Raw genomic sequence first — 26,486 nt, 5'->3', positions numbered from 1 at the left:
AACTGACTGGTTTTCATCATGGGATCAGTCTGAGCTGAAGGAAGTTTTCTGGGGTGGGAGGTGGTAGAGAGACACATCTGAGAGAGAAAGCATGGATGAAAGAAAACTTGCAGTTATTCCGAGATGTCTGTGCTGAAAGAATGGAAGTGGAGGAGCAAGTTTGAATCTCTATTTCTTGTCCTGAAGGCTAAAGTAAAATTTAATTTTCTTGTTATATGAAGAAAAAATGGTTTAATGGCCAGTTAAACTTGGTTTTGTGCATGTTTGCTTGAGTGTTGTTAGTTGGTTAAAGAGCTGTGACTATCTTCTAGCTGTGTCCAGACTGCTATGCTCTGCATTTGATCCTGCCCTGGGGAGTGAGAGAGAGGTTGAGCAGTCCCAGGAACAGCTGAATTTGACATGCAGGGAGAAGCTTTCATAGGAGCCAAAACAGTGAAGAAGGCAGCTTGGATGAAAAGAGGGACAGTTTTCCTTAAGAGCCATGGAGACTGGATAGGGTCATTTTACTGATCACAAGAAGCTGCAGTACCAGAGAAAAAAGTGATACTGTAAAAGCATAGGTTCAGTGGAAGCTTTTATTTCACTGTATCACCCATGAATAATCTGTACTACCAAAGTAGTAAAACAGCTGTGTTTTAAATAGCGGAAGTCCTTTCCATGTCCCCATCTTAAGGACAAAAGTGAATATACATCTATGTAAAAGTCTAGCAACTCAAGCTTCTCTTTGAAGGAAGCTTGTGCACAGTAAGCATGCCAAAGACAGATATTTCACTTTGACCCCCATGAAGTGAAACATGAGTTCCCACACTTAGGAACTGTACAGAGTTCTCCAGTGAATGCATAGCTGGGGAAGTGCTGGCTAAAGGTGTCATTTAAAGTTTATTAGACCAAGATGCCAGAGAGTGATTTTGGGTGTCAGGAATGCCTCTTTCTTCCACATGAGTAGACTTGGAAAGGAAAATCTGCCAGCCAGTAATGATGGTCTTTTCTCAGAGGAGAAGGCCTGGTCTGACAGATAGCCAAACTGCAATCTTCAAAAGTAAACAGTAGAGGTGAAAGCTTTAATTCCTTTCCATCACATCTTAGCAGTATGGGAATTATGCATCACCCAGTGTGAGTTGTTGGCATCCAAGGATTGCAAAGCAAACAGCTTTCTTCCTTGGGGATCATTCCTTACTCAAGGAGCAGAGGAAGGGGCAGGAACTTTGTTTAATGTTACCTGGGAAATGTCATGCTCCAACACTATCACTGCTGTAGGATACCGAAGAGGGAGAAATAAGTGTAGGAGAAAAAGAAAATAAAATAAATCCACCACACCAGAATTTTTCCAGCCAAGATACATGTGCATTGGTATTTATTCTACTCTTTCTTCTTTCCTAAAGCGATTCTGGACACATTGCTGTATTAACTTGGGGGAGTATTTGAATGTTTATACAACATAGTTGCTAATTCTGTTTCTGGTCCACTTTACTGAGTATTGCTCTGTGCAGAATTCAGTGAAGCAGGTCAAGAGGCTATAAAAGAAACAAAATGCTTTGGTAGTATGAAATTAAATAGAAGTGCAGAATTCTAATAGCTGTAAGGAATGTGCCCATTTACTGTAGGACAGGATAGTATGTGAAATAAGCGATCATCTTTCTGTGGTCTGTGTCCGTTTGCAGTGGGCAGAAGTGAAGGAATTTCTACAGAGGTCTGTATTTGTGGCAAGCTGAAATACTCAGCTTGCCACAATAGATTGCACAGTGCTGGCGTGAGCTATCATCTGTAGCCTGGGACGTGCATTCCCCTGCTGAGGTCTGATGATGCTTTTCCATGTGACTGTCTGTGCTGAGTCTGCCACACTTCATGTATTTGCTGGAAGTTTCTGCTCTAAGTTGGGCTAGTGTGAGGGTAGGAGAACTTTTAAGTATGTTGAATGTGTCTGCATGAGCAGTGATGTGTCATGTGGAAATCAACCCTTCTCTGAGAGCTGAAGTAGTATAACTGTGTTAGGACACAGTGCTACAGGGGATAGTAGACATCACCGTTCTGCAGAAGAGGTTATTAGAATTGGAGGTCTTGGAATCTCTGGATCCTGAAATATACTCAGGGAAATGGTAAGAGCTGTTACTAAATGTGAAGTGATCGGAGATAACAGAATGTAAAACAAGAAAGTTGGCATTAATCTTAATCAAGGAATAAGAAACAGTAAGTTTGAGAAAATGTAAAGCATACATACATTTGTGCTTTCTATTCAAACCGTGGTTATTCAAAGCAAAGTGCTGCAGCCAGAAAAACAAATTTAACGTTTAGAGTTGTGGGGTCAATTACATTGACTTTTAAATCAGAGAGCCATTCTGATGGTGGCATGAAAGTGCCTACATGACTTACTCAGTTGCTTTTCTTCATGGAACTCCTCTATCCTTGGCCTTAAAAAGAACACTGAAAACAAGAAGTGGATCTATCAGGTCTCTTCAACTGCTAGGGTGTTATAAGGCTCTTCAGTCATCAGCTTTTTAGCTGCTGGCAGTAAGACTGCATCCATTTCAGAAGGCAGTATGAGTTGCCCCAGATGATATGTTCTGAGATTGAGGAGAAAGTACAGATGTTACTGTAATGTGTCTGGGTGATATTTACCACTCAATAGCTAGAACTTGAGTTACAGCCTTCCTGCCAGCCCTTTTCCTGGTTTTGGGTTTCTTCAAGCAGTATCTGCACTTCTTAAAGCTTTGTTGAGGATGTTCTGCAGATGTTTAGGAAGATCTTTGGAGTACTTGGTACTGAGAAGTTGGCTGTGATCAGCATTGGCAGGTACTGTGGTTCTTTTAGTGACTTGTTGTGACCAAAGAGACCAACAGCCACTGCCTAATTTCTCATTTTATTAATCCTTTCCCTCCAGGAGCAGGGCATAATATTTAGTGCTGGCAGCGAGTATCCTAAAGTCGTTGGTGCCAGAGAGTTAATGAATTTGGAAAACTTCCCAGATAATACATCTGGCCCTCTAACTTGCATTTTGGAGTATGAGATGTAACAAGAAGAGCACTGAATTAAGTGAGCTACTGGCTGAAGTGGGGTAGGGGACACTTCATTGTATTTTTAAACTGACCAAAAGTAAAGAATTAACTCCACAATGGAGGTGTGTTGGGGTGGGGTAGGGGGAAGGTATTTTTGTTTTGTAATGCCATGTATCCGCCAGTTACCTTCCCTTCTGAACCTTGATTCTCAGCAGGGAAGCATTTATAATTCTCCATTTCCAATGATTCTTATCATTCCTGTTTTTACCATGAAGTTCTGTCGTGTTGCCATATCATCAGTTAGAACAATTTTGAAGGTAGCTATCACTAATTGATATTTCTAGTCCAGTTCACTTCTGGAATAATATCTTATACAGTGTTTATCTTTCATAACATTTGAAATAATGTTGTATTGTATAAAATGGGTTGCTGTTTATTAATGTACATCTTCATGTAATAAAAGCTGTGCGTGGCAATACGCTTCAGAAATTAACTTTGAAGAAAAGAATTACATTGTTATTTGTATATCTTATGGAACGGCATTATTTTTAGCGGGTCTTTCAGTACAGCTGTGCTACTTAGCACAGCGAAGTACCTGCACAGCACGCCATGAGTACCCAGAAAATCATTCCTGGTTAAGTGCCCTACTGGAATGTTTTTTTTTTCCTGACATAAGAGGAGTTTTCTGCTGTATAGACCAGTGGCAGCCCAAATGGAAAGCACTTCATGGTAGAGTAGCAAGCATTTTCTTGAATTACCATCAACTATCAGCAGGTACTTTCCTTCTGTCTCAGGCAATGGCACTATGCTGCCCTCTGAAAGTATACCTCTGTTTGCCTTACTTTTCTGCCTAATGTCTTACAAGATGAATTTTCTTGTTAGTGTTAATTTTGCCAGTTAACTGCATTACTTCCTTGTAACTGTTGCACTTTGAAATCTTCTGCCTTGAACAAAGATGATCAGAGCTGCATGTCATAGGTTTTCTTTCTTTATAGTGGAGTTATGTTGGTTGTCACAGCACTGTGTCTTGTTTCGGGTATTCTCTCACTAGCTAGATCAGAAATTAATTTTACTGTATCAAAGTGAGCGACCTTGTTTTTAACCTGTGCTGATTTCACTTCTCTTGTTGTCGGTTATGGATCAATTTATATGCTCATCCTCTTCTGTATTACCACTGACTCCCTATTACGTGTTAGCAGGAAATATCATAATGTTCATATTGAGATTGAAGTCTCAGGAAGTATCTAACCCAGTGCTCAGAACAGAGTTAGCACTGAGGGCTTTATCCAGAACAAGCCATTGACACATCAGCTCATTGTTGGTCTAGCTATTTGGTTATGAAGGAATCACTAACTTGGGCTTGGAGTTCTGTTAGGACTGGTTTTTCTTTCCCAGTTCTTGAACTCGAGACCAAGCTTATTGTGTGTTTGGTGTTCTTAAAAAGCTCTAAAGCTGTTTTTTCTCTATAGTTCGATGGCTATGGTAAGGCTATTCTATATCTGATTACCACTGTTCTGGTTTTCTCTTTATGTTATAAAAATTCTCTTTTTAGTTGTTCCTTCTGCTTCAAGCTGGTTTTATGTCTAAAAGAAGACTGTGGGTTGGGTATCTGTGTGGGAGCCAGTCTGTGACCTGAAAGCATCACCTCCAGATTTTCAAGTCCATCGACAGCAGAGAGTCCTTCTGACCATGCTGGCATTAATTCCTGCAGAGCCTTCTGCCTCCTGTTTTGCTCATGGTTTTTCTTGTCCTGCATGGCCAGAGAAGTAGGCAGGTAGTGGTTGGTGAGGTCCTGGGGACAGTTGCTCACACAGCCTGTTTCAGTATTGGTTGTTTCTTTGGGGAAGACCATCTATTTCTTTCCTGTTCTCTTGTTGCTCACTTCATACATTGACAGGCTGAAGGGAGTAGGAAGGAAACATCATATTTATGTGTGACTAATGGGCATGGAGCAAAGCAGAGAATTCACTGGAGAGAGGCAGATGCTAACTCTGCAATTTACCCAATTTCAGAATAATAACTCAGAATAATAGTTGTCAGCAGTGGGGCCCTAACTGTTATATTGAAAGCTTCTGCAGGGTTCAATTCCTCTCTAGAGCTGCTGTCAGGTCCTAGTAAAGTGAAGGACAGACAGAGTAGAACTCAGTTCTAGAAGCTTGCATCCATCAGTGAAGGTTGGTTTTACTTTCAAAGGTTGCAGACAAAAGCCTCTGTGAACTTGCTATGCCAGTTTTCAAGGCTTTTGCTGTGAGAGTGGTGCCATAGGACCAGAACAGAGGATCTGGCATTGATTTTTTTTTATGTGCAATTACAACTTTTCTTCCTACCTGCAGTTGGCATAAATTCCAATATTCAAAAAAGGGTTGTGTTTTTTTTTTTTAGATACCTGTTGTGATACTGCTGTTGGCAAACAAACATTATAAAAGAGAAATCCAATATAGTACAGTTATTCACATGCCTCTATTTTTATTGTTTCATTATCCACCCAGATGCCGACTTCTAAGAGGGAAAAAAAAGCCACAGTGGTTTGATCAAAGCTTCTGGAGTTTCTTTTCTAGAAACAAACAAACCCACCAGTTTTAATTTTAAATATACCAAAAAGGATAAGCATTGCCTGCAGGAATAAATTTTGCGTAATCAGTACTTATTAGTGAAATGCACATCACAAAGCAGCTACAAAGAATTCTACACAATGTGAGTTTATATTAAGAGACAAAATACATCCAAAGAAAAATCCCAGGGATAAATACATCTTCCATCTCCTTAAACCAAACTGTAAACATTCAGTATGCTCCTTGCCTTGCTGATGTCTGATCTGCATGTATACAATGTGCAGAAGTGTCACTTGTATTCAGGCAAGGGAAGTCAGTGGTAGTAGTGCTCCAAGCCCACGGAATGCTACATACACAAAAAGCCACAGAAGAGGGAGTGGAAAGCAAAGGGAATCAGGTCTCGAGAATCTTAAAACAGGAACCTGAATTGATCTTCATCCTTCTGTTTCAGCTCCTTGTCTCTGAGAAGTACACAGTACTCACAACACTCATGTCATAAAATGACATTTTAAAAAATAAATTTGTTAATGTTTGTTTTAAAAGAGCAAAAAAAGCACCCTAGTGGTGTATAAGGTGTTTCAGAGAAAGATCTATGAAGAACTGTTTGATGCTGTTGTCAGAGCAGATATTAAGAGCTTGTTGAGTAGGAAAGGGTGGGGGGAGTAATTGCTCTACGCGTGGAATAAAATATTGGTTGATCTTCCCTGAAAGAGGGAAGCTGGAGTTCTGTAAATAGAATTGTCATTATGTATTTTGGTCATAGAAGTATTACATTGTGCACACAGGGAGAAAAGACAATGGTAGACACCTCAGCTACGGTGTTCTGTGAGCAGAAGCTCTTTGCTTTGCAGTGTTAATAGTATTCTTTTAAGGTCATTTTTTTGTATGTAATTTTAATACATAGTATGTTGCTTTAACCACTCAAATTAAAATTTCATGAGCCTTTTCAGAAAATCAGACAGGAAAACACAAATAAATTATGCATTTTGTTTAGCATGTAGTAGACACAGTATTAGTATATAAGTAAACAAAAAAAAATGCATCTTTATTAATATAGTGAGCTCTGTAGAAAGATCCTGCTGCAGTTCGTAAGCCACATGTGGTTTAAAGAGTCATTTTGATGTTAAGTAGCTAATTCTGAGCCTGAACCTCTGGATTTGGAACAATATGGAGCGATAGTATAAAAAGATTAAGAATCTTAGCTAATGTAAATAAATTAAAGGTCATGAAGCATAGGGCACAAATTGAAAATGAAACCTTAAAGCATGTCATTTCCAGAGAGCAAGTACTTAATATCTTCGAAAATCTGAGCTGTATGTAGATTACCTTCTCTCATGGTTCTCTTTTTTTCTTTTTCTATGCTTTTCTTCCCCTCATGGAAGAGTCCACAAGACATAATTTACAATCCTGACCTGAGCCCTCAACAGTCAGCATAGTGATACACCTGTGATGAGTTGAAGTGTCTTCTGTACTGCTCCCTGGCCCTGCAAGATACCTAAGCAATGGAAGAACTATGTGTAGATAGTGAATGCTTCTCGTGATATGCAGATGTGTACTCATTTTCTTCAAGCCAAAATAACATATTAACTTAGCTTCTGTTTGACAAGAAGAACCACAGCTTCCTAGCACCACATGTGCAGATCAACACCACCCTCTTTCCTTTTCTTGTTCTTCTCTAGTGGAGTCCTGGCATGATTCTGACACCCTTTTCTATGTGTAGTATTTAATGTTAGCTTGGGGGTGCAGGAACCTCTGATACCTTGAGTGTGAGAAATGTTAAAGTGACCAAGTGCAGAGCTAGCTCTGCCCTTGTTCTTTGCTTAGTGTAGGAGTTATTTACCTCGCAGATAGCCCTGTGTATTTCAATCTTCCTCAGACCTTAACGTTGATATATGGTTTTGCAGAAGTAACTCTTCAAATCTACACAACTTGGCATTAAAAGCTCCATCTCCTTCCTTCTACATTTTCTCTTGTTAGAGCAATTATTTTATGATCCAAACCGAAAGAAGGGAACTTAAGCATTTTAAGGAAGTTTTTTTTTTATAGCTAAAGAAGCAGAAGCAGCAATTCTTTTCCTCATTTAATGATGAGTTACGCTTACAGTATATGAAGAGTCTTCACTTGCTCTGTAATTTGCATTAGCAAGAGAGAGTGCCCATTTTGTTAGTGATTTTTTAGAAAATGGAAACCAGGAATGAGTGCTCAAGTAAATGGAATCAATAAACGACGAAACGGCCAAGAATACTACAACCACTAATACTGAAATATGCTTTTGCAATTTGAGCTTTCATGTGTTTGCTATCTTTGGTAGGGAATTGTTCTTAAATTTCAAATAGAATTTCTTAGTACATTCATATAAATCAATTGCTTTTGGTTTTCAGTTAAGCAGTTTAATTACTTAATCAGACTAAGAAAATCTTGTGATTAAAAACTAGCAGTCATGTGCTTTAAGGCAGTATCCATATTAGTTATTGCTCAAGGTAGCTCTTTTAGATCAAACTGAATGGACTAGAAGGAATAGTATGTTCGTAATGTGCTTTACCATGCAGGAATATTGTTAAGTCTTCTCTAAGAGGTAAGAGCATGGCTACTGAAGAGTTACACAGTCAGTAACAACACTCTGTTAAAAAAAAAAATGACAAAATACCAATTCCAAATCGGAAGGCTTCTGTGCTAAAACAGATGTAAGGCTTTTTCAATAATCTATTTTGAGAAAAAATAACTCATTTTCTGAACAGCATGTAAGTGAGAAGGGACTTTTCTGTCAGAACTGATTTGAAATAAACAAATTGCAAAGAGCATTTAAAAGAACATCAGGAAATTCTACACTCAGCTCTTCTACATTACTGGTCAGAAAATGTGAACCGCTAATGTCTTCTTTAAAAGGCGAGGAAGGAACTTGACATCTGCTCTGTTATGGGCTGATGTTTGCAACATTCATTTGAAATACTATACTTATGTTCACATTGAACTCAAATTGTTAAGGTGAAATTTGAGTAAATTAATATTGTGTCAAAACATCTGTTTTCTTTCTGTTTAAAATAGAAAACATCTGAGGCACAGGCATAAAGGGAATTTAGCAGGAGATGAACTGTACTTTTCAAAGTGTTGACAAATCATCAATAAATCACTTCAGAAACAAAGAGATCTATAGTCTTTCCATTGAAGAAGCCAATATTGCGGAGATACAGCTAGACTTGTACAAAAATTATTAGAGGTACTGATTAATATTCTGTTTTGAGTTGGTATGGCAGCACAGTCAGGTCTTGGCTCACAATTAGCAGTTCTGTGTGCTTTCAGAGTGCTGGGACTGAGAGTATAGCCAGTTTTCTCTGTCTGATTACACTAAATACGTGCACCTAATGATAACAAAAAGGCATGGCATGTTTATTTGTTATTTCTCTGAACTATCCCCTTGCCTTCAAATATTCAGAGATCTAAAGACTGGAGGCAGCGATAGTTCCATGTATTGACTCATTTTCAGTGGGTTTTAATTCTGTTGAATTTTCTTGCTTCCTCTTGAGCACGTGTAAACTCTTAGCATCCACAGCATGAAGTGTTATCCATTATATATTTCTTATCAGGGATTTTGCCATGAAGAGAAATTATGATTGATTGCCTGTTACTTCCTTTTCTCCTACAGTGAGAGATATGAGCTCAACTAGTTGCTTTCTGCTCCTTCTTGTGGGACTGCTTCTTCTTTTGAAATCTGAATTCTGTTTTCTGGTCTAAAGTAAATTCTTCAGTATGTAGCATTATCTGTTATGAGCATTGACATATGCATTAAAGGTCGAGAGAAGATACTGATGAACGGTTCTGATTAACTGTGTGATAATATGCATGAAGTTTTGAGAATTACAGAATTATTGAAGGTATTGATCCCCATAAGCTTGTACTCAACCTCAGTATGGGTTGTGTTTCATTGTCTTCCTGACAACCAAATTTTCCTCTCAATGTAGATAGAATACCGGTCTACAGTCAGAGAAAGACTTGAGAAGGTAAAAACAGTGTAGTAAAAAAAAAAAAAAGAAAAGGTGGATACAGGGCAGAATACAAATACAAATGTTCAGTTTTAATACAAAAGAACTGGTTAGTTAGTACTACTATATAGATGGCAAAAATGTTTGGAGCAAGATGAGGATTGAACATGAAACATCTAGTCCACTTGAAAAAGTTAAGCTGTAGCACTAGCCAGTGTAAAAAGGCCAAATGAAATGTTCTGACACTGCTAGAGAAATCTGTGTGAGCTATTTGGTAACTTTGAAGTTGTTCGAAATGTTGAAGTGCCTTGTTCTTAATGGTTATGAGACTGGCTTTTATGCTGGCTGGAGCAAAAGCTCCTGATTTCTAGAATATAAGTGACACTGTCATTGTCCAGATTTAAGAAACAACTGAAGGATTATTATCACAAGTAATAGTATGTATATGTGTATATCTTCATCACATTTAGAAATACAGCTGAGAAGCAACATTATTGCAAGGAATGAAGCTTTATAGCTTCATCTTCTATGGCTGTGCGTATATATTGCCAAATATACTTCCCTTCATGTTCCAGTAAGTTGTGTGACTATGAGCAGTATCTGGATTTTGAGGGCAAGGAGAGATCTAAGTGCTATCCTCTCACTATTAAATTATCTAATTATAAAGTTCAAAATGAGATTACTAGAAAGGAAGACAATTATTGTACAAAAAATTCAAACTTAAATGGCAATGTCATCTGCAGTATCACATTGGAATTTGAAAACTTTTATACCTATTAACTCTCAAATTAGCATAACAAAACAGTTAACTAAAATATATTTTCATCTTTTTTGTTTGTGTGCAGTATGTCTAATTACATTCCTTCATACACAGATTTCTTCTCTGGTTGGTTGATGATGAATATTAACTCCCGCTTTGCACATTAATATAATTACTCCATCTCCATAAAGGTGTTCTGACTGGAGGTCGGGTCCTACTAAAATCAGCTGTCAGTCTCAAGCAAAGCCAACGCTATTATTAAGGATCTGCAGGTTAATATTTCAGAAATTAATGTTATCCAACATATTTTGGATGAATTCCATCAATCTTGTCTAAAGAAAACAACAGCAGAGGAGGAAACCATTACTTAAAATAATAATAATAATAAAACCACAACATACTCCCTAGAAAATATTTGTTTTTTAATGCCATAGAACCAGAAAAAAAATGCAGTGAAAATTTGTCAAAACATAAAATTAAATTAACTTTGGAAGTCATCTGCCTGAACTGCGCTCATCACAGACACACACATAAGAAAAGCAGCAACTTGGGGGAAATGCTGCAACACACTGTTCCTGTGAGCTGCAGTTTGTACAAGTGCTCTTGCCTCAGAGAGTTCACGTGTTGATGTGTTTAAAGCATGAGGTAGTATTTCAAGATAGCTGATCATCTATGATGAGGCATCTTGGTACTATTTATACTATTAAAGCTATTACTTCTTTCTACACCTTAGATTTCTTGAGTAAACAAAAACAGCTTTTGAAAGAGTAAACAGGTCCCATTTAACAGAAAAATAAACACACTTGTTTCTTCTCACTCCTTTAGCAGGACTAGGGGGCAAAGAAAGATGTCTCTGTGGATTGCTAAAATAGCAAAGAGCTATTTTTAACCTATAAATCACTACTTTGAATCCACTTCTGACTGAGCTTACTACTATCTGACACTTGTGCTATAGCTTGTGCAAAATGTGTGAATGCTGTCTGATACTTGTGGGCAAGTATGTGTGATGCCAATGTATGGTGCCAGAGGCAGGCAGCTGTCAAAGGCCAGATACTCAGCTGCCCTAGGCTGGCACGTAGTGGAAAACTGTTGATTTTCCCCAAAGGGTTTGAATCCCAGACTTGGGCCTGCTTGTTGAAAATGAGATGTCCCGTTCCAGTTGTGCAGTCCCGGTTAATATGAGCACATTTAGCTTGTGATCCTGGATTAAGACTCCTGAAAGTTGCATTTGTGATCAGTTGTATTGGATCCCATTCTAGGCATAGATTGCAGTTCAGCATTTGTTTAGGAAATTGCACAGTAGTGACTTGCTTTGAAGGGATTGAGCATTGCATGGTCCCATAAAACAGCTCCTGTGTAATAGTAGATTTTGAAATGTCCCTGATGGATCCAACTACCAGGTAGTTGAAGCAGATCAAGTTAAGGCCTAGTTCTGCAGCTGACCCATGGTACCATGTCAGTTTCTGATATCACTGATCTAGACTCTGATTATTCAAGTACATCGCAATCTACTTGAAGCTTGACTCTGGTTCATACTGTGTGTCTGGAGTCACTAGGCAGAATCTCCTGTATTTTCCAGTAATATTCAGGCTCAACTTAAAGGATGCCTTTATTTTTCTAGGACTAACCACCTTTGTTTTCTCTGTATTAAAATATTGTTTGATTGTGCTTCACTCATGTCAAGTGTTCATGATTGCAGTACTACTATGGTATTGTGATATCATTGCTGTTTATCACCCTGTTAGGCCTAGGGAATTTCTTTTTTTTTTTAATTAACTGTAATTTAGGATTGTATTTTTGACTAACTTCTCTAGACATGTCCCTACTGATTGATGAGGAATGTCAGTGAGAAGAATTAGTCACCTTCCCGTTTCATTTGACCCCCTCTTTCTGCAGCTCAGTACTACATTATGTTTAAGAACATACTCCGTCAGTTCTCCATGTATTGGGCTAGTGAAAGGGAACACAGTACTGTTATTTGTGGACAGTGAAGAAATACAAGTAAGTGCAGGTAGAAGAACATCAAGAAAGGGACGTTCCCCTTTCTGTGGGCATTACTTATGACTAGCTGCATATTTGCTAAATACCTAAGAATTAAATGAGTTTTCAAAAGATAGAGATTTGAGAAACCAACATTATTTAATGCCTCATACACATCCTTGCCCATTTTTTGTTTTGTTCTTTATAAGGTTTTCATTAAAAGGACACATCATGATAAGCTAATCTGACTGTTCAGAGGGAACAGTAGTACCATATATCCCCTGACAAGTGTGATTGTATGGCAGTAAATCTCATGGACTAGGTCTCTGAGTTAAGCAGGAAGCAGAAGTGGTGTTCTGACTTGATTTCTAAGGATGGCTGGGATTGTAATCCAGTTGTGAGCTGTGTCTGTTAAGCCCCCAGAAGACTGCCAGATGTCCTTGGGTACAAATCTGTGTCTTTGCACACTGCAGAACAGTTTAGCAAACCCCTTGGCTGCAGCTGTGTACAAGGAAAATCTCTTGCCAAATTTCCCACGAATTTGGACATGATTTCTCCACAGATTCACTTTCATGGAAGAAAGCCCTGAGAATGTTTCTCATGTTTTAAGAGCGACAAAATGGGTGTTCTTAATACCAAAGTTTTAATTTTACTGATTTTGTCTCTGCGCACATGACCCTCTGCCTTCTTGAATTCCTTTTAGCACCATACATCTCATTTAAACGCGTAGGCTGAGGAGTATGAATGAATGTTCCCACCTGGAAAACGGCACGTTTCCCACTCAGTTATTCAGATATTGCAGGGGGTGTCGTCTTTGGGTTTGTATCCTTCCAGAAGCAATGCTTGTCTCTGCAATGAGACCAAACAAAGATATTTTAGTACAGAAGATAGCTTGAAAATAATAGGTGCAGGTGAAGCGTGTGCAATGAATTTAGGTGAAGCTCTCAATGCGACAACTATGGGTACAGCTGTTAGGAAGCTATAATAAAATACTGGTAGCAAACTTTGAAGTATTCAAATAATCTTAATCTTATTGGGAAATAAAAAGGAACTTTTGTTCAGGGCTCTTGTGGGAAACCTACCTAATCCTTTCAGATGCTCTGTGTCTGAGATTTTGAGCCAGAGCTCAGAACCATTTCTCTTAGTAGTAGGTTTGACAACGTTTTATATATTCCTGTTAAAGAATGAATCCAGAAGCTGGACTTTCACACAAACTTTTTCAAAACCGTTTCCAGATGAGATTTGTTACGCCCATAAACAAAGCAATTTCAACAGTACGTGTGTTTTCATGAAAGGCCCTTAGCGTGTGTGTGTGTATGTATGTAGATAGGCAGGTTGCAGGTGTATTTGTACATTTTGTGCAGGTAGTCTACAGGCAAATTCAAAATGTACATTACTTTCTTAAAGTGAAAACTAAACCAGCACAGGTTCTATTTAAACACCTTAAAAATAAATGGGAGAAAATAGGTTTTCATAACTTTGGAAAATCGATCTATAAACCGAACCAAATGTAGAATAGGAGTAAGAGATGTAAGTTCACTATAGGACACGCTGATGGCCACTGTAGATGATCCCAGTATAGTTCAGGGTTTTTGAATAAGGGGTTATCACTGAGAATGGCTTGCTTACCCTGTATGTGCCTGAGACAGAGAGTCTGAGTCCTTGGAAGCTTTTGTAAATACGTTTCAGAATCTTCCCAGACGGTGATGTTTGCCTGTTTGTAGCTGGCTAATCCACAAGTGGCTCCCTGATAAGGTTAATGCCCAGTTAATTGCTCCTAGCCTTGACATGCAGTTTAATTGCTACTTGGCCAATATATGTTTATTGGTTGCTCTGTGCAGAATTCTAGCGTATGTAGTGATGCAAACCATAGACTGGTGAAGGGCAAACGAAATAAATACAGTATTTTATGCTCTTTTAATTCAGAGCCAAGTGGATTTGGATGAAGTGTTTATTTAGTTTTCTGGCTGCTTCAGATGCTGTGGCATATTGATTCCTTTTATTACTAGCAGCCATTTAACCTGACCTCTCTCAGATCCAGTATTTTAAAAGCCATAAATTTTAACTTTACTTAAGAGCAAGGACTGAAATGCTGTGAAAGCCTTTTTATTAGCAGAGCTTTGCCTTACTTCATGTACGTGTGTCACCCATGGCAACAATATTTAGAGCATCTTAAATTAGAGCGGCTGTTGGGCAGTTTCGTGGCGGTGGGGTTAGCAATAAAGAGATCTCATAAATATCTCAAGCATGTGGGATTCGCTGATCAGTGTGGAGATGGGTGTTGGAAAGAAATGCCTTTATCAGTAGCAAAAGGAATCTTCTTTCCAGGTTATTTTGCTAAAATCTAACTTCCTTCCCTACTCTTGATATTCACAGATAAGGCAAAGCAAACACAAACATAAGAGAAGTGCTTTGCGTAATTTATTTTTTAATTGCAAGTTAAATATGCTTAATTGAAATGTATTTTTCTGTATTGCCTCGCTTTGGCTTTTCTTTTACGTTAATAATCTTGCTTGTTGATGCAGCAGCCTAAATTAATCTCTGCCTGATGCTGAAAGCAGTCCGTAACATGCAGCCTATGTGAGTGTCTGTAGAAATGTGCCCAGGCCAAAACTTGATGACAAAAATGATGTACCACTACTTCTGTTGTTTTTTTTTTTTTTTTTCCCTCAAAGGAAAATAAATATGAATAAAATGATTGATATAAGAGGATTTATTTCTGCATTCACATGCAAATAACTCACAAAGAGGCTTTGAATTAGTGGAGAAAACAAAAAATAACCTTTGTGTGAACTTTTTACTTCCTTATAATTTGTTACTTCAGATTTAAATCAGTCCTACTTTTAAAAATCTGATTTCAGGCTGTATGACTGAGAGTGAGTAATAATTCAGCAGGCTATTTCAAAATAGGCTTGGGGTTACTGAAGCTGATAGATTGTAACCATGAATTTAAGGTAACTCTTGGCTTCCCTTCTCCTGTTCAGCTACTGATGAAGTTTCCTCCTCTGTCCCTCAGGTCAAATTTAACATTCTAGATGTTAGCCTCATACCATTAAAAGTGACTTTGTTTGAATAGTAGTGCAGGGACTCTCACTTCGTGTTAAACTTTGGCCCAGGAACAAAAATGTTGTTTTAGCTTATGAGAAGTGTAATTTATATCAATTAATCTGAGAAAGTGTCACGTTTCCCAATTGTTTAAAACAGGATTGAAATCTTTGACCTTATCAGAAGGTGGGTGTGGAAGAAGGAGTAAAGCAATCACAAGGCACTAGAATCTTTATTACTTTTCAATTCCAGGCTGATCAATTTACAAGGTGCCTGAAATCACAGGGGAATCATATTTTCTAAAACAGGGACTTTTTCCTGTCTGCATTGCTTTTCCTGTACCTGCTTTCCCCTAGCAGGTTGTAACAGCTATATCTAAAATCAATTTGATGAACATAAATATCCCCGAGGAGAAATCTCCTATTCTGTAGGTCAGGGAGTTTAATTTATACTCAGGCCCATCCTGAGGGCTGGTATGGCCGTTTGCACTGGTGGGGAGAAGGCAGTAGCCTGCTGGAGGAGGAGGCCTTCCATGTCTAGGAAAGCTTTGAATGTAGATCCGTCCTGTGAAGCAGGAGGTTATGCAAGAGGCTAAACTAGTCTAACGAACAAACTGCTTCAACAGGTAACATTTAGCATTCTTTTCTGCAAAGACAGGCTTTGCTGTGTTTTGTCCAGCGTTCGGCGTTACCACACGTACCATTTCTCTGAGAATACTTTTGCATGGTGTGGCTTTTTAGTATTTTAGCGATACTTTATGCTGTACGTTTTATTCTTTCTGAAATATTAACGTGTTCCTTTGCGGTGTCAGTGTTTCTTAGTGATAAGACCGTAGAAATCAGCAACACCAGCACACCTTGCTAAGATGACAGTAGTCATGCATTTTCGTCTCTTCCCTAATGGCTGCCTTATCCCAAGCATGTTCTCTACAGCTGCCTAAAGCTTAGCATACGTTCAGGGCTCCAAATTGTGAACCACCATTATTCATAGTTGAAATTGCAGTTTGTGCAAATCTCAGCTAAGTTGCAATCATTATATGTAGTAAAATAGATTGAAATATCTGTAAATCTGAAGCCTGTAGCTGGCTCTTTTTAATCAGAGGAACTTGTTAAATTTTCCCATGCTTTGATTTCTCTTTCTTAGATATTTCTGCCAGAAGTGAGGCTGTTCAGCGTTCAGCATTCCTGTTTCTAATTTGAAATGCTCAGTTTGAGGTATAAAGTGAGCAAAATGATACATGTTGTGTTTAATATGAGAGAGCAAGATAGTGATTTTCTCTTGCTTTTTATCAAGCCCTTCATAATATTTTTCTGTGCTACTTGAATAGTGTTGAAGAAAAGGATACCATATGGTCTGAGGTTATTCTTCAGAAATACTCTTAAAGCTCCTTATTTGAAAATCATGAACTAAATGATGTAATGACTTTCAAATTCCTCTTTCCTATATCATTTTCTGCATTGAATCAATTGATAATTGAGGAAATATCTGAATGTAAAAGTGTGAGAGGAAAAAGTCGTATGCTGTTGTGCATACTGCCATAAATAAATGAAACTACATTAAACAAAATGGGTCACAAAGAAGTGCATGTGAATTAATTTTAGTCACTGTATAACACTGCAGCCCTATGGGAAAGAATCATGTCTGTCCACCTGTTTTCTGTTGTTTCTGTTTTCTATCTTGGCCTAATGTTTATTAAAACAGAAAACCATGCTTTTCACTTCCACACCAATTTATTTAGGGCTGGATGTTCTTACTGGCAGTCTCTTGCATTTTGTGTCTTTGGACATCTTTCCCTTGGTTAACACGGCTGGTTCATTCATTCTCATACAAATGGTATCCCTACAGCAGGGATTCATTTTGACTGTTTTGCCGCAGGGCTCAGTTGGTCAGCCTGATTGCTATATCATATGATTTTGTACAACAGAAACCCTGCTTTTCCCTGCCTAAGTAAGTACTTATGTAGTTATGGCTCCTCTTCCATTCTTCTCTGCAAACATGCCTTTGGGGTGGCTTGCATTGCCCTCTACGCTCTTGTTTCCCTTTGATTTTTGTGACTTACATCTTGCTTTTGCTATGTTTCCTTCTGGACTATGAAAGAGAAAGAATGTGCATATTTGAGGAAAAAAAGAGAAGTCTGGAAATACCTGAAACTAATAATAACAGTAATAGTAATAAGAGAACAGAACGTAAAGTACATAATATTACGTAAAGAAGAAAAACTTTCGTAATTGTATTGGAGTTGAAAAGAAAATGGAGCTATATGTAATACTGCCTTTCAGTTAAAAGGTGATTTGCTTGTGGTTATAATCTTGGAACTGGCAACTTGGTTTCAGGCAGTCTTAGGCAGATACTGACATAACCTGTTGTTTTCTGAGGTTCAGAAGGAATTCATAAAATATTGCACCATTTGTAAATGAAGTGGATATTTTTTATCATGATGCTGTAGGCATCACATGCAATGAACAGTAAAATGAGGTCTCAAAAATTTAAAATGCATAAAAAGAAACATTTCTACTCATAATGAACAATTAAATTTTTCCTTGCCTAGCTCACACTTTTGCATTCAAAATCTGAATAGAGCTAGATATTTATACACGTTCATTCATACACCATCTAGAAATGCCTTCTAAAATATGAGATTCCATTGTTGGTTTGTGAGGTTTTTCTCATTATTTTGTTTTTTTTTTTTTTTAACAATGTATAAAATTCAAGTTTTCACGCTTAGAGCTGTCCTAAGGGTGTACAGAAAAGGTCTCCAGAGAGGGATAGGGCAGGGAAATTTCTCTAGCTGAGAGTCTGTTTGGTACTTGTTTGTTATGGAGTGTCTGGCATTTCTCTGTACTGAATCCAGTAATAAATGCTGCCTGCAAAAGCATGGGGACTGCCCTGCCTGCTTATGGAAGCAACTCAGCTCCCATCTCTTTAGTTGCACACTAATATGTAATTGCTGCAGCCTTACAATGAAAGGAAAAGGGAATGAAAGCCGACCAGGAAAATTAAAAAGTTCTCTCTGAAAACCCTAGTGGATATGCCCAAGGAAACTTTGACTGAATGTTCGCCCTCTTAATAAAACTGCATTGCTGCTACTGTCATCAATAAGAAAAAATGCTGTCATTCTTCACCTTGATTCAGATGGTTCTTTATGGGAGGATTTTGATAGTAAGTGAGAAACTTGCAGTTGTTGCCAGCAAAATTTCAGACTAAATGATTAGAGCTTTAGAAAAGGGCAACTAAACGCCTGATAGTAATTTGTTACTAAAGGGTCACAGTAAGCTTTTGAATAAATGAGGGCACCTTTTAAATGGTCGAACACAGGAAGATTAGAGATGAAATTTCACTTTCTTTGCCAGTGAGAAATATGGTCAATCTTTGCCATTTTACTCTTCTTTTAAGGTAGCTCAGTATTTGATGATGATTTTGGCCAATTAATTGTGTGTAAGACAATGCTATTTCTTCTAGGGACTTTAAAAAAAAAAAAAAAAAAAAAAAAAAAGCAACTTTCCAAGACAGTTTTGTTCGGAATTTTGCAACCGAAGAGTGCTCCATTTAATTATTTTTCCTAATTTTAATACCAAACTGATAACACCACATGGAAGTTGCTGCAAGTCTGTAACTGTTCTCTTAAAAACATAAAAACCCAGGAAGTTGTTGCTAATTACTGCTAATATTAATTCCTTACATGGGCCTTCACGACAGGACAAAATGGCAAAGTAATGGCTATTTGCACTTTGCCAATACTGCTCAGTGTCCCATGCAGTTGTCTAAGAGCTGTGTGTGACACAGGACCTGTTCTCTGTGACTGGCTTCACCAGGCTAAGAGTAGCCTTCTAGTCTGAGTAATTGGCTCTGCTCTGCAGGAGACAGACTCTAGCTGGCATTTAACCCCAGACTTTTACCAAGGCTTACAGCTGAGGGCTCTAATTTAGTGTAGCACTGCTTGTACTGGGATGCGTGAATGAACACCCTTGCGCTGGCTTTTGACACTCCATTTTAGGTACCTGGGCGCTGCCGCAGCCTGGAAACAAGGACTGGCTGCAAGACCTCCCCAGGCCCCACTGCTCATTGCAGCCATGGCACCATCTGCTTCTGGGCATGGGGCTGTGGCCTTGCAGGTGCTGCAGATGCCTGCTGCCATTCCACAACAGATACCTGTCCTCAGGCGTCAAGGTGAGGCTCTGGGACTGCCATCAGTGTAGGCCCGGATAGACTGAGGGCTGCATCTTCCTAGGGCCGCAGCAGCCGGATATGCTCGGCCTGCTGTGCCCTTGCTGCTGCACCAAGCCACCCGTCAGAGCTGTTTTCTGCCTGAAAAACAGGAAAGCATTTCCTCTGCTGATCAGAGTGGCTTTCACTTTGCTGGCTTTTACAGTGATTACGCTTCTCTTGTCTGTTTTTGCTCATTCTCAGGCTGAGGTGGGCATCACAGTGCCTTTTACTGATGCACACATTTGTAGTGATATTAAGCACCTTTGTGTTGTATGCAGGTCTTTGCTCTAACTCCATTTTAGCTCTCACTAATTTGGCAATAATGGTAGTCTCCAGAATGGCAATTAGTGAACAAAAGAAGGCTGCACTGTGACCTAGCAACCAGGCTTCCCTTAAACTTGTTTTCTCTTTTTTTTTTCTTTCCTCTTTTTGCAGCTACATTTCAGTCTGCAGGGAATGGAAGCATAAATTGCCTTATGTAGACACTACTGATGGTTCTCTATTTTCCATTTAAGAACTCACTCATCACACTGTCTTAGTTCAAAATACCGTGCTCTAGGATTGCTAAAGTCACCACGTAGTATTAACATATCATTCTTTCTTGTGATCCTCGAATCTCTTCAGGCGTGTCAGGAAATGGACGTACATATGAAGGTCTTCTGTTCTTGTCCTGTAGCTTGTGTTAGTATCCCTGTAAAAAGTTGAAATCTAAAGTATTTTGTGCTCTCAAAGATAAGGTATTTTGCAAGGCAAGTCTGTTCCCCAGGAGGAGGAAACAACCCCATCTTTAGCTTTGGTGCAGACTTGAAAGTAACAGAGGGAGCTTGCTATTGCCCATCACTGTTGTCAGGTCTGTAAATCACATGCTCTTCCCTCCAAGTCTGAATGAGGATCTCTACAGAACTAGGTTTAACATGATGTTATTTTTAGAACAAATTACATTGATTGCATACTGTTTCAAAGGCCTCAACTAATAAAGTACACAATTAAACGTACCCATTTAACAATTTTAATTTCACTGTGTGGTTTTAGGTGTAAAAACTTAACTATTTGTTTTCCAGATGCTTCCAGCAAGGATTTTGGTCCTACTCTGGGATTGAAGAAGTCCAGCTCCCTTGAGAGTCTTCAGACTGCTGTAGCTGAAGTTAGGAAGAACGAACTCCCTTTTCACAGACCCAGACCCCATGTGGTCCGTGGTCGGGGATGTAATGAGAGTTTCCGAGCTGCCATTGACAAGTCTTATGATGGACCTGAGGATGTAGAAGAGGGTATGCTGCCACTGGTGCTGTTTCAGGGAACCACCTTCATTTAGTATTGCTGAGGGCTAACGTGGTACAACATACAAGCAAGTGATTTAGTCCAATTGAATTTGATCAAATTTAAAAAGCTGCTTATGTCTTGCTGAATGAGAGCTGTCTTTGTAGTACCCCATCCAACCTTGACTGGGTTTAGTGTAAAGTCTTCACTGATCTCCTCTGGGGCAGGGGTGCAGTGGAGGAATTAGAATTAGAATTCAATCCTTAAATAATTGTATTTTTCAACTTCAAGAAGCAGCTGCCTTCTTCAGATTACACTAAAAATTATCTTGCTTGTTTTACAGAGCTGTCTACAATTCCCCCTTCTCCAACTAGGAAATTCATTCCCTGGTATAGGCAAGGCAGTGTGTTGATAGCACCCTGCTGCTCATTCATTCTGTCACCGTGCTCTTAAAGACCCCATTTTGGAAATAATGTCTCCTTCAGCACGAAGCATAAAACTGTGCTTGGATCCTGAGCCCCCAAACTGAAGCAGCACAAGTCTTCTCTAATCAGGCAGAACAGTTTGTCTATTTCTTCTTCAGCTATATTAAAGTGGAAATATTCCAAAAAGAGAATGAAATCATATTTTTACTGGGTTGGTTTTGTTCAGTTACTGCAGTCTCTAGTTGAAGTAAGCACATGATGAAATGTTTGCATCTTGGCATGTCAGTTTTCTTGAGCTGGTGGATAAACCAGATTTCAAGCTGCATAGTGTTTTACCATGTCAGGTTTTCTTATCAGGATTAATATTCAATAATAAGTCACTATAATAATTCTGTATTTAATTTACAATAGAACTTTGCTTGAATTCACTAGATATGTTTAGTCTGCTTTTTAAATTATTCAATTAAATAAGTATGTTTTGTGAGTCATTTGAGCACCTTGTAGACACGGGTGCTATATTTCATGTGTTTGCATTTTGGTGGCCTCTTACTATCCCCATTACTTTCTTCTGCAGATGGTTTCTCAGATAAGAGCTCTCACTCTGGTCAAGAAGCTCAGAACATGGAATCTGTCCCTCCAGGGAACCCTGAAATAGAAGATGTTGAAACCAAAGTGAAAAAAGACAAAAAAAGTAGAGAGAAAGAAAAGAAAAAAGAGAAGGGCAAAACTAAAATCAAAGAGAAGAAAAGGAAAGAAGAAAATGAAGATCCAGAAAAGAAAAAGAAGAAAGGCTTTGGTGTCATGTTGAGGTACGTCATTTTAAAAAGCAAAAACAGCCGCCCATGCTTGTTATAATATGTGAAACAACTGGTGCTCTCATAAAGTAGAGGAAAAATTATTTTACTTGGACTCAAAATAATGTTTATGTTATTTAAAAAGAAAGCAGTTTATACTTTTACACCAAACTTGTGGCTGAGGCAGAAGACATTTGGCAGACAAAATGTCTTTTTGTGCCTTTGAAATTCATTCCCATATGCCAGAAAAAAAAATAAAATCAAGGTTTCAGGCTTAAAACAAGCATGTGTGTGGGGCGAAGGTTTTGAGGGGAATATTTCTGAGTCATGTGTGACCCACTCCCATATTCAGACATTTGCCTCCTCTTCCCTTGCTTGTCTGCTTTCCTCACAGGCATTGTAGAGTGCAGAATTGCTTGTGTTACAGTAAACAGTCTAGTGACATTTGCTGCTACTGGAAACTACTAGCTATGATAAAATCTTTACTTCACAGCTTCAGCCATTGCCTGCAGTTGCCCAGAGATTGGTGTCCTCCCTTCCTGACCCTCAGTTGTTTGGATTTCTTCCAAACAATTCTGGCTTTTGATTAGTTTTATGTCTCTGGAAACATCAGAGACTAGACAAAACTCATCTCAACATTTCCTTATTCTGTTGTAGACATTGGTGATGTAGGCACTCCACTTGCTATCACCACTACCTGTGGTACCTGTTCAGTCTGTTGAATAGTCAGGTGTTTAATTTAAGTGATATTTGCAATTAATATACATATGAAATTTAATTATCTCCTATATAAAGAGGTTATTTGACTATATCATCATGTGCTTACCTCTGACACTGAACAATGTTAGCTTTAGGAGGATATTGGGCTTGATGATCTTGAAGGTCTTTTCCAACCTAGGTGACTCTAGAACTGATATTTCCTATCATGCTCTATTTTAGACTAGCCAGGTATATACAGAAGCTGCAATCAGTGTGTAGGCAAAGATGTATTTAACTTGTAATTAAGAAATTCTTGTGTGGCATCTTTCAGTAATTTCAGTAATATTCATTAGGACACTGCTATGTAAGCTCACGTTGCAACTCTCCGTTGATGTCTCTGGAGTTGAATGGTTTGTGTTATACTGACATGAAAACTTTTGGCTGTCGTGCTTCTATATATCATCAAAAGGAATCCACAAATTGTTCTAGTGAGTTTTAAACACTGAGGAGATATTTTCAAAAATATACAGGCGTCATTTTGTGCCAAATTTGCATGATTTCAGTAGTTGTTAATGTATGTAAGATAAAGGTACGTGGTTATACCAGTCTGCATTCAAATGGGGCTCTTTAGTAATGCTGAAGAGGCACATACTCACACCTGTGCATTGCACGTGCATTTGTGTTCATACCATTTACAGAAATGGGGCTTAACATGGAACTGCAGTCAAAACACTGAATAGTTAGGAGGAGGATGACTTCAGCAGCTCTTTTTGCATATGTTTAGCTTTATGTCTGCTTCCATTCATTTTAACTATTTGAAGTGAATGGGACTGTGAGGAGAGTAATGCAGAGGTCTGACAAGAACATAAGTTTTCCGGTTCCTGTATTGCCAGCAGAATTGATTAATTTGAAGTGGAAGGTCTGTCTTTTGGAAGCATAATGCTTGACCCAGAAAGAGCAGGGGATGACATCAGAATCCAAGGCAAGTGATTGCAGTTGACAAAAAATCCAATAACAATCAATATGCAAATCTGAGAACAATAGGTTACCATTCTGAGTGATTCACTTTTTCAGATTGTATTTCACATTCTGGTTGTACACAATCTTTACACATCTGTTCTTTTCATACGCGTGTTTTTTATTCCATTTGTCTTCCCAGCTGACAGTGGTGGTTGTTAATATTTATTTATCTGTATGGCAACGCAAATGCGAATTTCTGTCCCATACCACTGAAAATCTGTACAAAGTCACAGAGATGGTGGGAAGGGCTTATAGTAGAGAGAGGAGGAGTTGTTTGTGAGAGCAAACAGCTTAGCTAGCATGCTTTTGGAGGTTCTTTGGCCTTGTGAGTGTTTCATCCCGGAGTTTGCAAAACTGTTTTTCAAAGCAAATTTCCTTCATGAGAAAGTGGGAGACCTAGGGGACCCCCAGCCATGTCAAAAGTGAAAGAAGGGTAATGACCTGTAAAGATGAAACAAGGGCAAACAGCATGGGCTTGCAAAAGAATTGGAGGGACCACATGAGCTCAAGAACAAAACCAGACTGGTATTTTTTTCAGGGAAAAACTGCTGCAGGTGATGTGAAAAACAAAAACAATGAATATGCATACTTTTTTTAAAGAAAGAATGGGAAAAGAATCAGTGAAAGGCTTGAACGCTGACTAAATGCTAGATTCAGGAGGTATTTTTGACACTAGAGTTTAGCACTGCTGTGAAGAGTGAGGAGACTGTCAGGAGGACTAGAGATGAGACTGCGGTAAGAAGACTTAAATGATCAAGTATTTTAGCAGCACGGATGGAAAGAAACAGCCAGATTTTTTATGACACAGTAGAGATGAAACTGGCATGTTTTATTGGTAGAACATCTGTGGAAGGAAAAAGAGAAGCTGCATATGACAAAGTTGTGAGCTTCTGCAGCAGGCAAGGTGACTACTAATTCTTGGTGGTTTAAGAGGAAAGTAGAAAGAAGTATTTAGAAACAGATACTAGCTGAGTTTTTGACATGCTGAGTTTAAATTGGCAAGGAAGCCTGCCATAGGAGGCACTGGAAATGTAAACACCATAAGGGAGTAGAAAGCTGGGTGGAGAAGGAAATCTGTAGTGTGCTTGCTGCAGATGCGGTGGTAGCTGTGCTGTAGTTCTCCAAGTGGGACACATCTCCAAAATGAGGGATAGGGAGCACAGCCCCTGCTAGGCTGCCAGGAGAAAATAAGTTCATAAAGCAGGTGGCAGAGGTGTGACAATGATGTATCTACCTGCAACAGTGCAATGCCATGGATTTTTCAGGCTAGTCTAATGACTACAGCCATTTGATCATGTTAAGAACTGCACAGATATGTTGATGTTTCTCATTGTTTCTAAGCTGCTTTGTTCAGGGCTGCTTCTGCTGTGCTTGCATAGTTCTACTATGCCATGTAGATGCACCTAGAAAGGAAAACAGGCTTGCTGAACCCATGGCAGAATTGGGTTGAGGTAAATCAGGAATGATCATCTGTGGTGAAAGCTCCTATGCCAGAAAGGCAATGAAAATGTTTGAGCTTTCATGAGAAAGCTCAGTGCTAATGAAGGCACACTGTACTGTCTGCAGAATGGCTAGGAGTCAGATGGAAAGGAGAACCGGAGTCTACTGTACCTGCTGAAAATGTCTCATTTGTCTGTGATAGAGGCTTTGTACTATGCTATGGTCGTGTTTACATCTATACCAAGCTTTACCTTGATAATATATCCATGTGAATTTGCTCATTTCTGCCTTTTAATCAATAGCAAAACCTATCAAGATATTAAGACAAACCCAAGTATTTATCTGTAATACAAGAAGGTGCAAGTGTAGGGCTTTAGTCTTTTGTAGCTGAGATTTTTGAACATATTGGAATTGCTTCTGCATTGGGTTTTTTGCTTCTTTTCTTTTCCTTTTCATTTTTTTTTTTAATTTAACAACAGAAAATAGCAAAGCTGTTAGCAGTTGCTAACAGATTTCACTTAGTGCCTCATCTGCTGCTCAGCTGCTATTTACTTGTAGTTCCTGGTCTTTTTTTTTTTTTACACATATAAAAAAAAAAAAAAGAAAAAGAATGATTGCTTTCCTGCTAAGCTTTTCCTGGCTTGAAGCTTTATTTAGGTGATGACTGTGATTCAGAGAGACCATCAAGAAATCATGCTTTTATTTTTGTAATCCTTGTTTTTTAAAAAGCGTTCTGTTTTATCCAGCATGAACTGGAGCTCCTGGCTGCCACGTGTTAATGACTGCTACACCTGGAACATGGCTAATATACTAGAAATTTAAAATATAAATGACACTGGTTATTACTGGTTAGTAAAGTCTCTATAATCCAAAGCACTATTTTATGGTGGTACAGACCGTGTACTGTTTGTGGGTTTTTTATTTGGTCCTGATGCATATACTGCTTGCTTGCCCTAGGATCAAATCTGCATATGTACTGGTCAGAGAACAACAGAAGCTGACTTGATTAATTGTTTGTATGTAACATCATTTAAACGAGCGTTACTTTACTTTTTGGTATTTTCTGGCATGTTGCACCATCATAGCTTACTAAATAACCCGACGCCAGACAACAGACGGCAAAGTGAATTGACAGTACTATCATTACTGGAGCTGTGACTAAATCTATACTGCAGTCTCAGAAAAAAAGTCACTCTTTAGCATCCATACTTAAACTTGAAACAGAAATAGTGTTCAGTTCCATGCAGATGCATCACAGAAGCAATGTTACACAGTAAGTAACACATTATGTTCTTGGTTCATCCCTTTCCTTACATCAAGGTGACTGATTCTCTC

General features: G+C 38.6%; 1 protein-coding gene across 1 annotated transcript in view; it reads left to right on the top strand.

Annotated features, from left to right (window-relative positions):
* PARD3B (par-3 family cell polarity regulator beta) overlaps positions 1 to 26,486 on the top strand; it is a 368,137-nt gene that overhangs the window by 211,177 nt on the left and 130,474 nt on the right. The window contains exons 17-18 of the mRNA XM_015289524.4: positions 20,578 to 20,784; positions 21,773 to 22,007. Of these exons, the coding sequence (XP_015145010.3) occupies positions 20,578 to 20,784; positions 21,773 to 22,007 (442 nt within the window). The remainder of the gene's footprint in view (positions 1 to 20,577; positions 20,785 to 21,772; positions 22,008 to 26,486) is intronic.

Source organism: Gallus gallus, chromosome 7, assembly GCF_016699485.2.
Source record: "Gallus gallus isolate bGalGal1 chromosome 7, bGalGal1.mat.broiler.GRCg7b, whole genome shotgun sequence".
Classification (NCBI taxonomy): Eukaryota; Metazoa; Chordata; class Aves; order Galliformes; family Phasianidae; genus Gallus; species Gallus gallus.
Note: the sequence above shows the minus strand (reverse complement) of the source record. Positions and strands in the feature narration are given on the sequence as shown.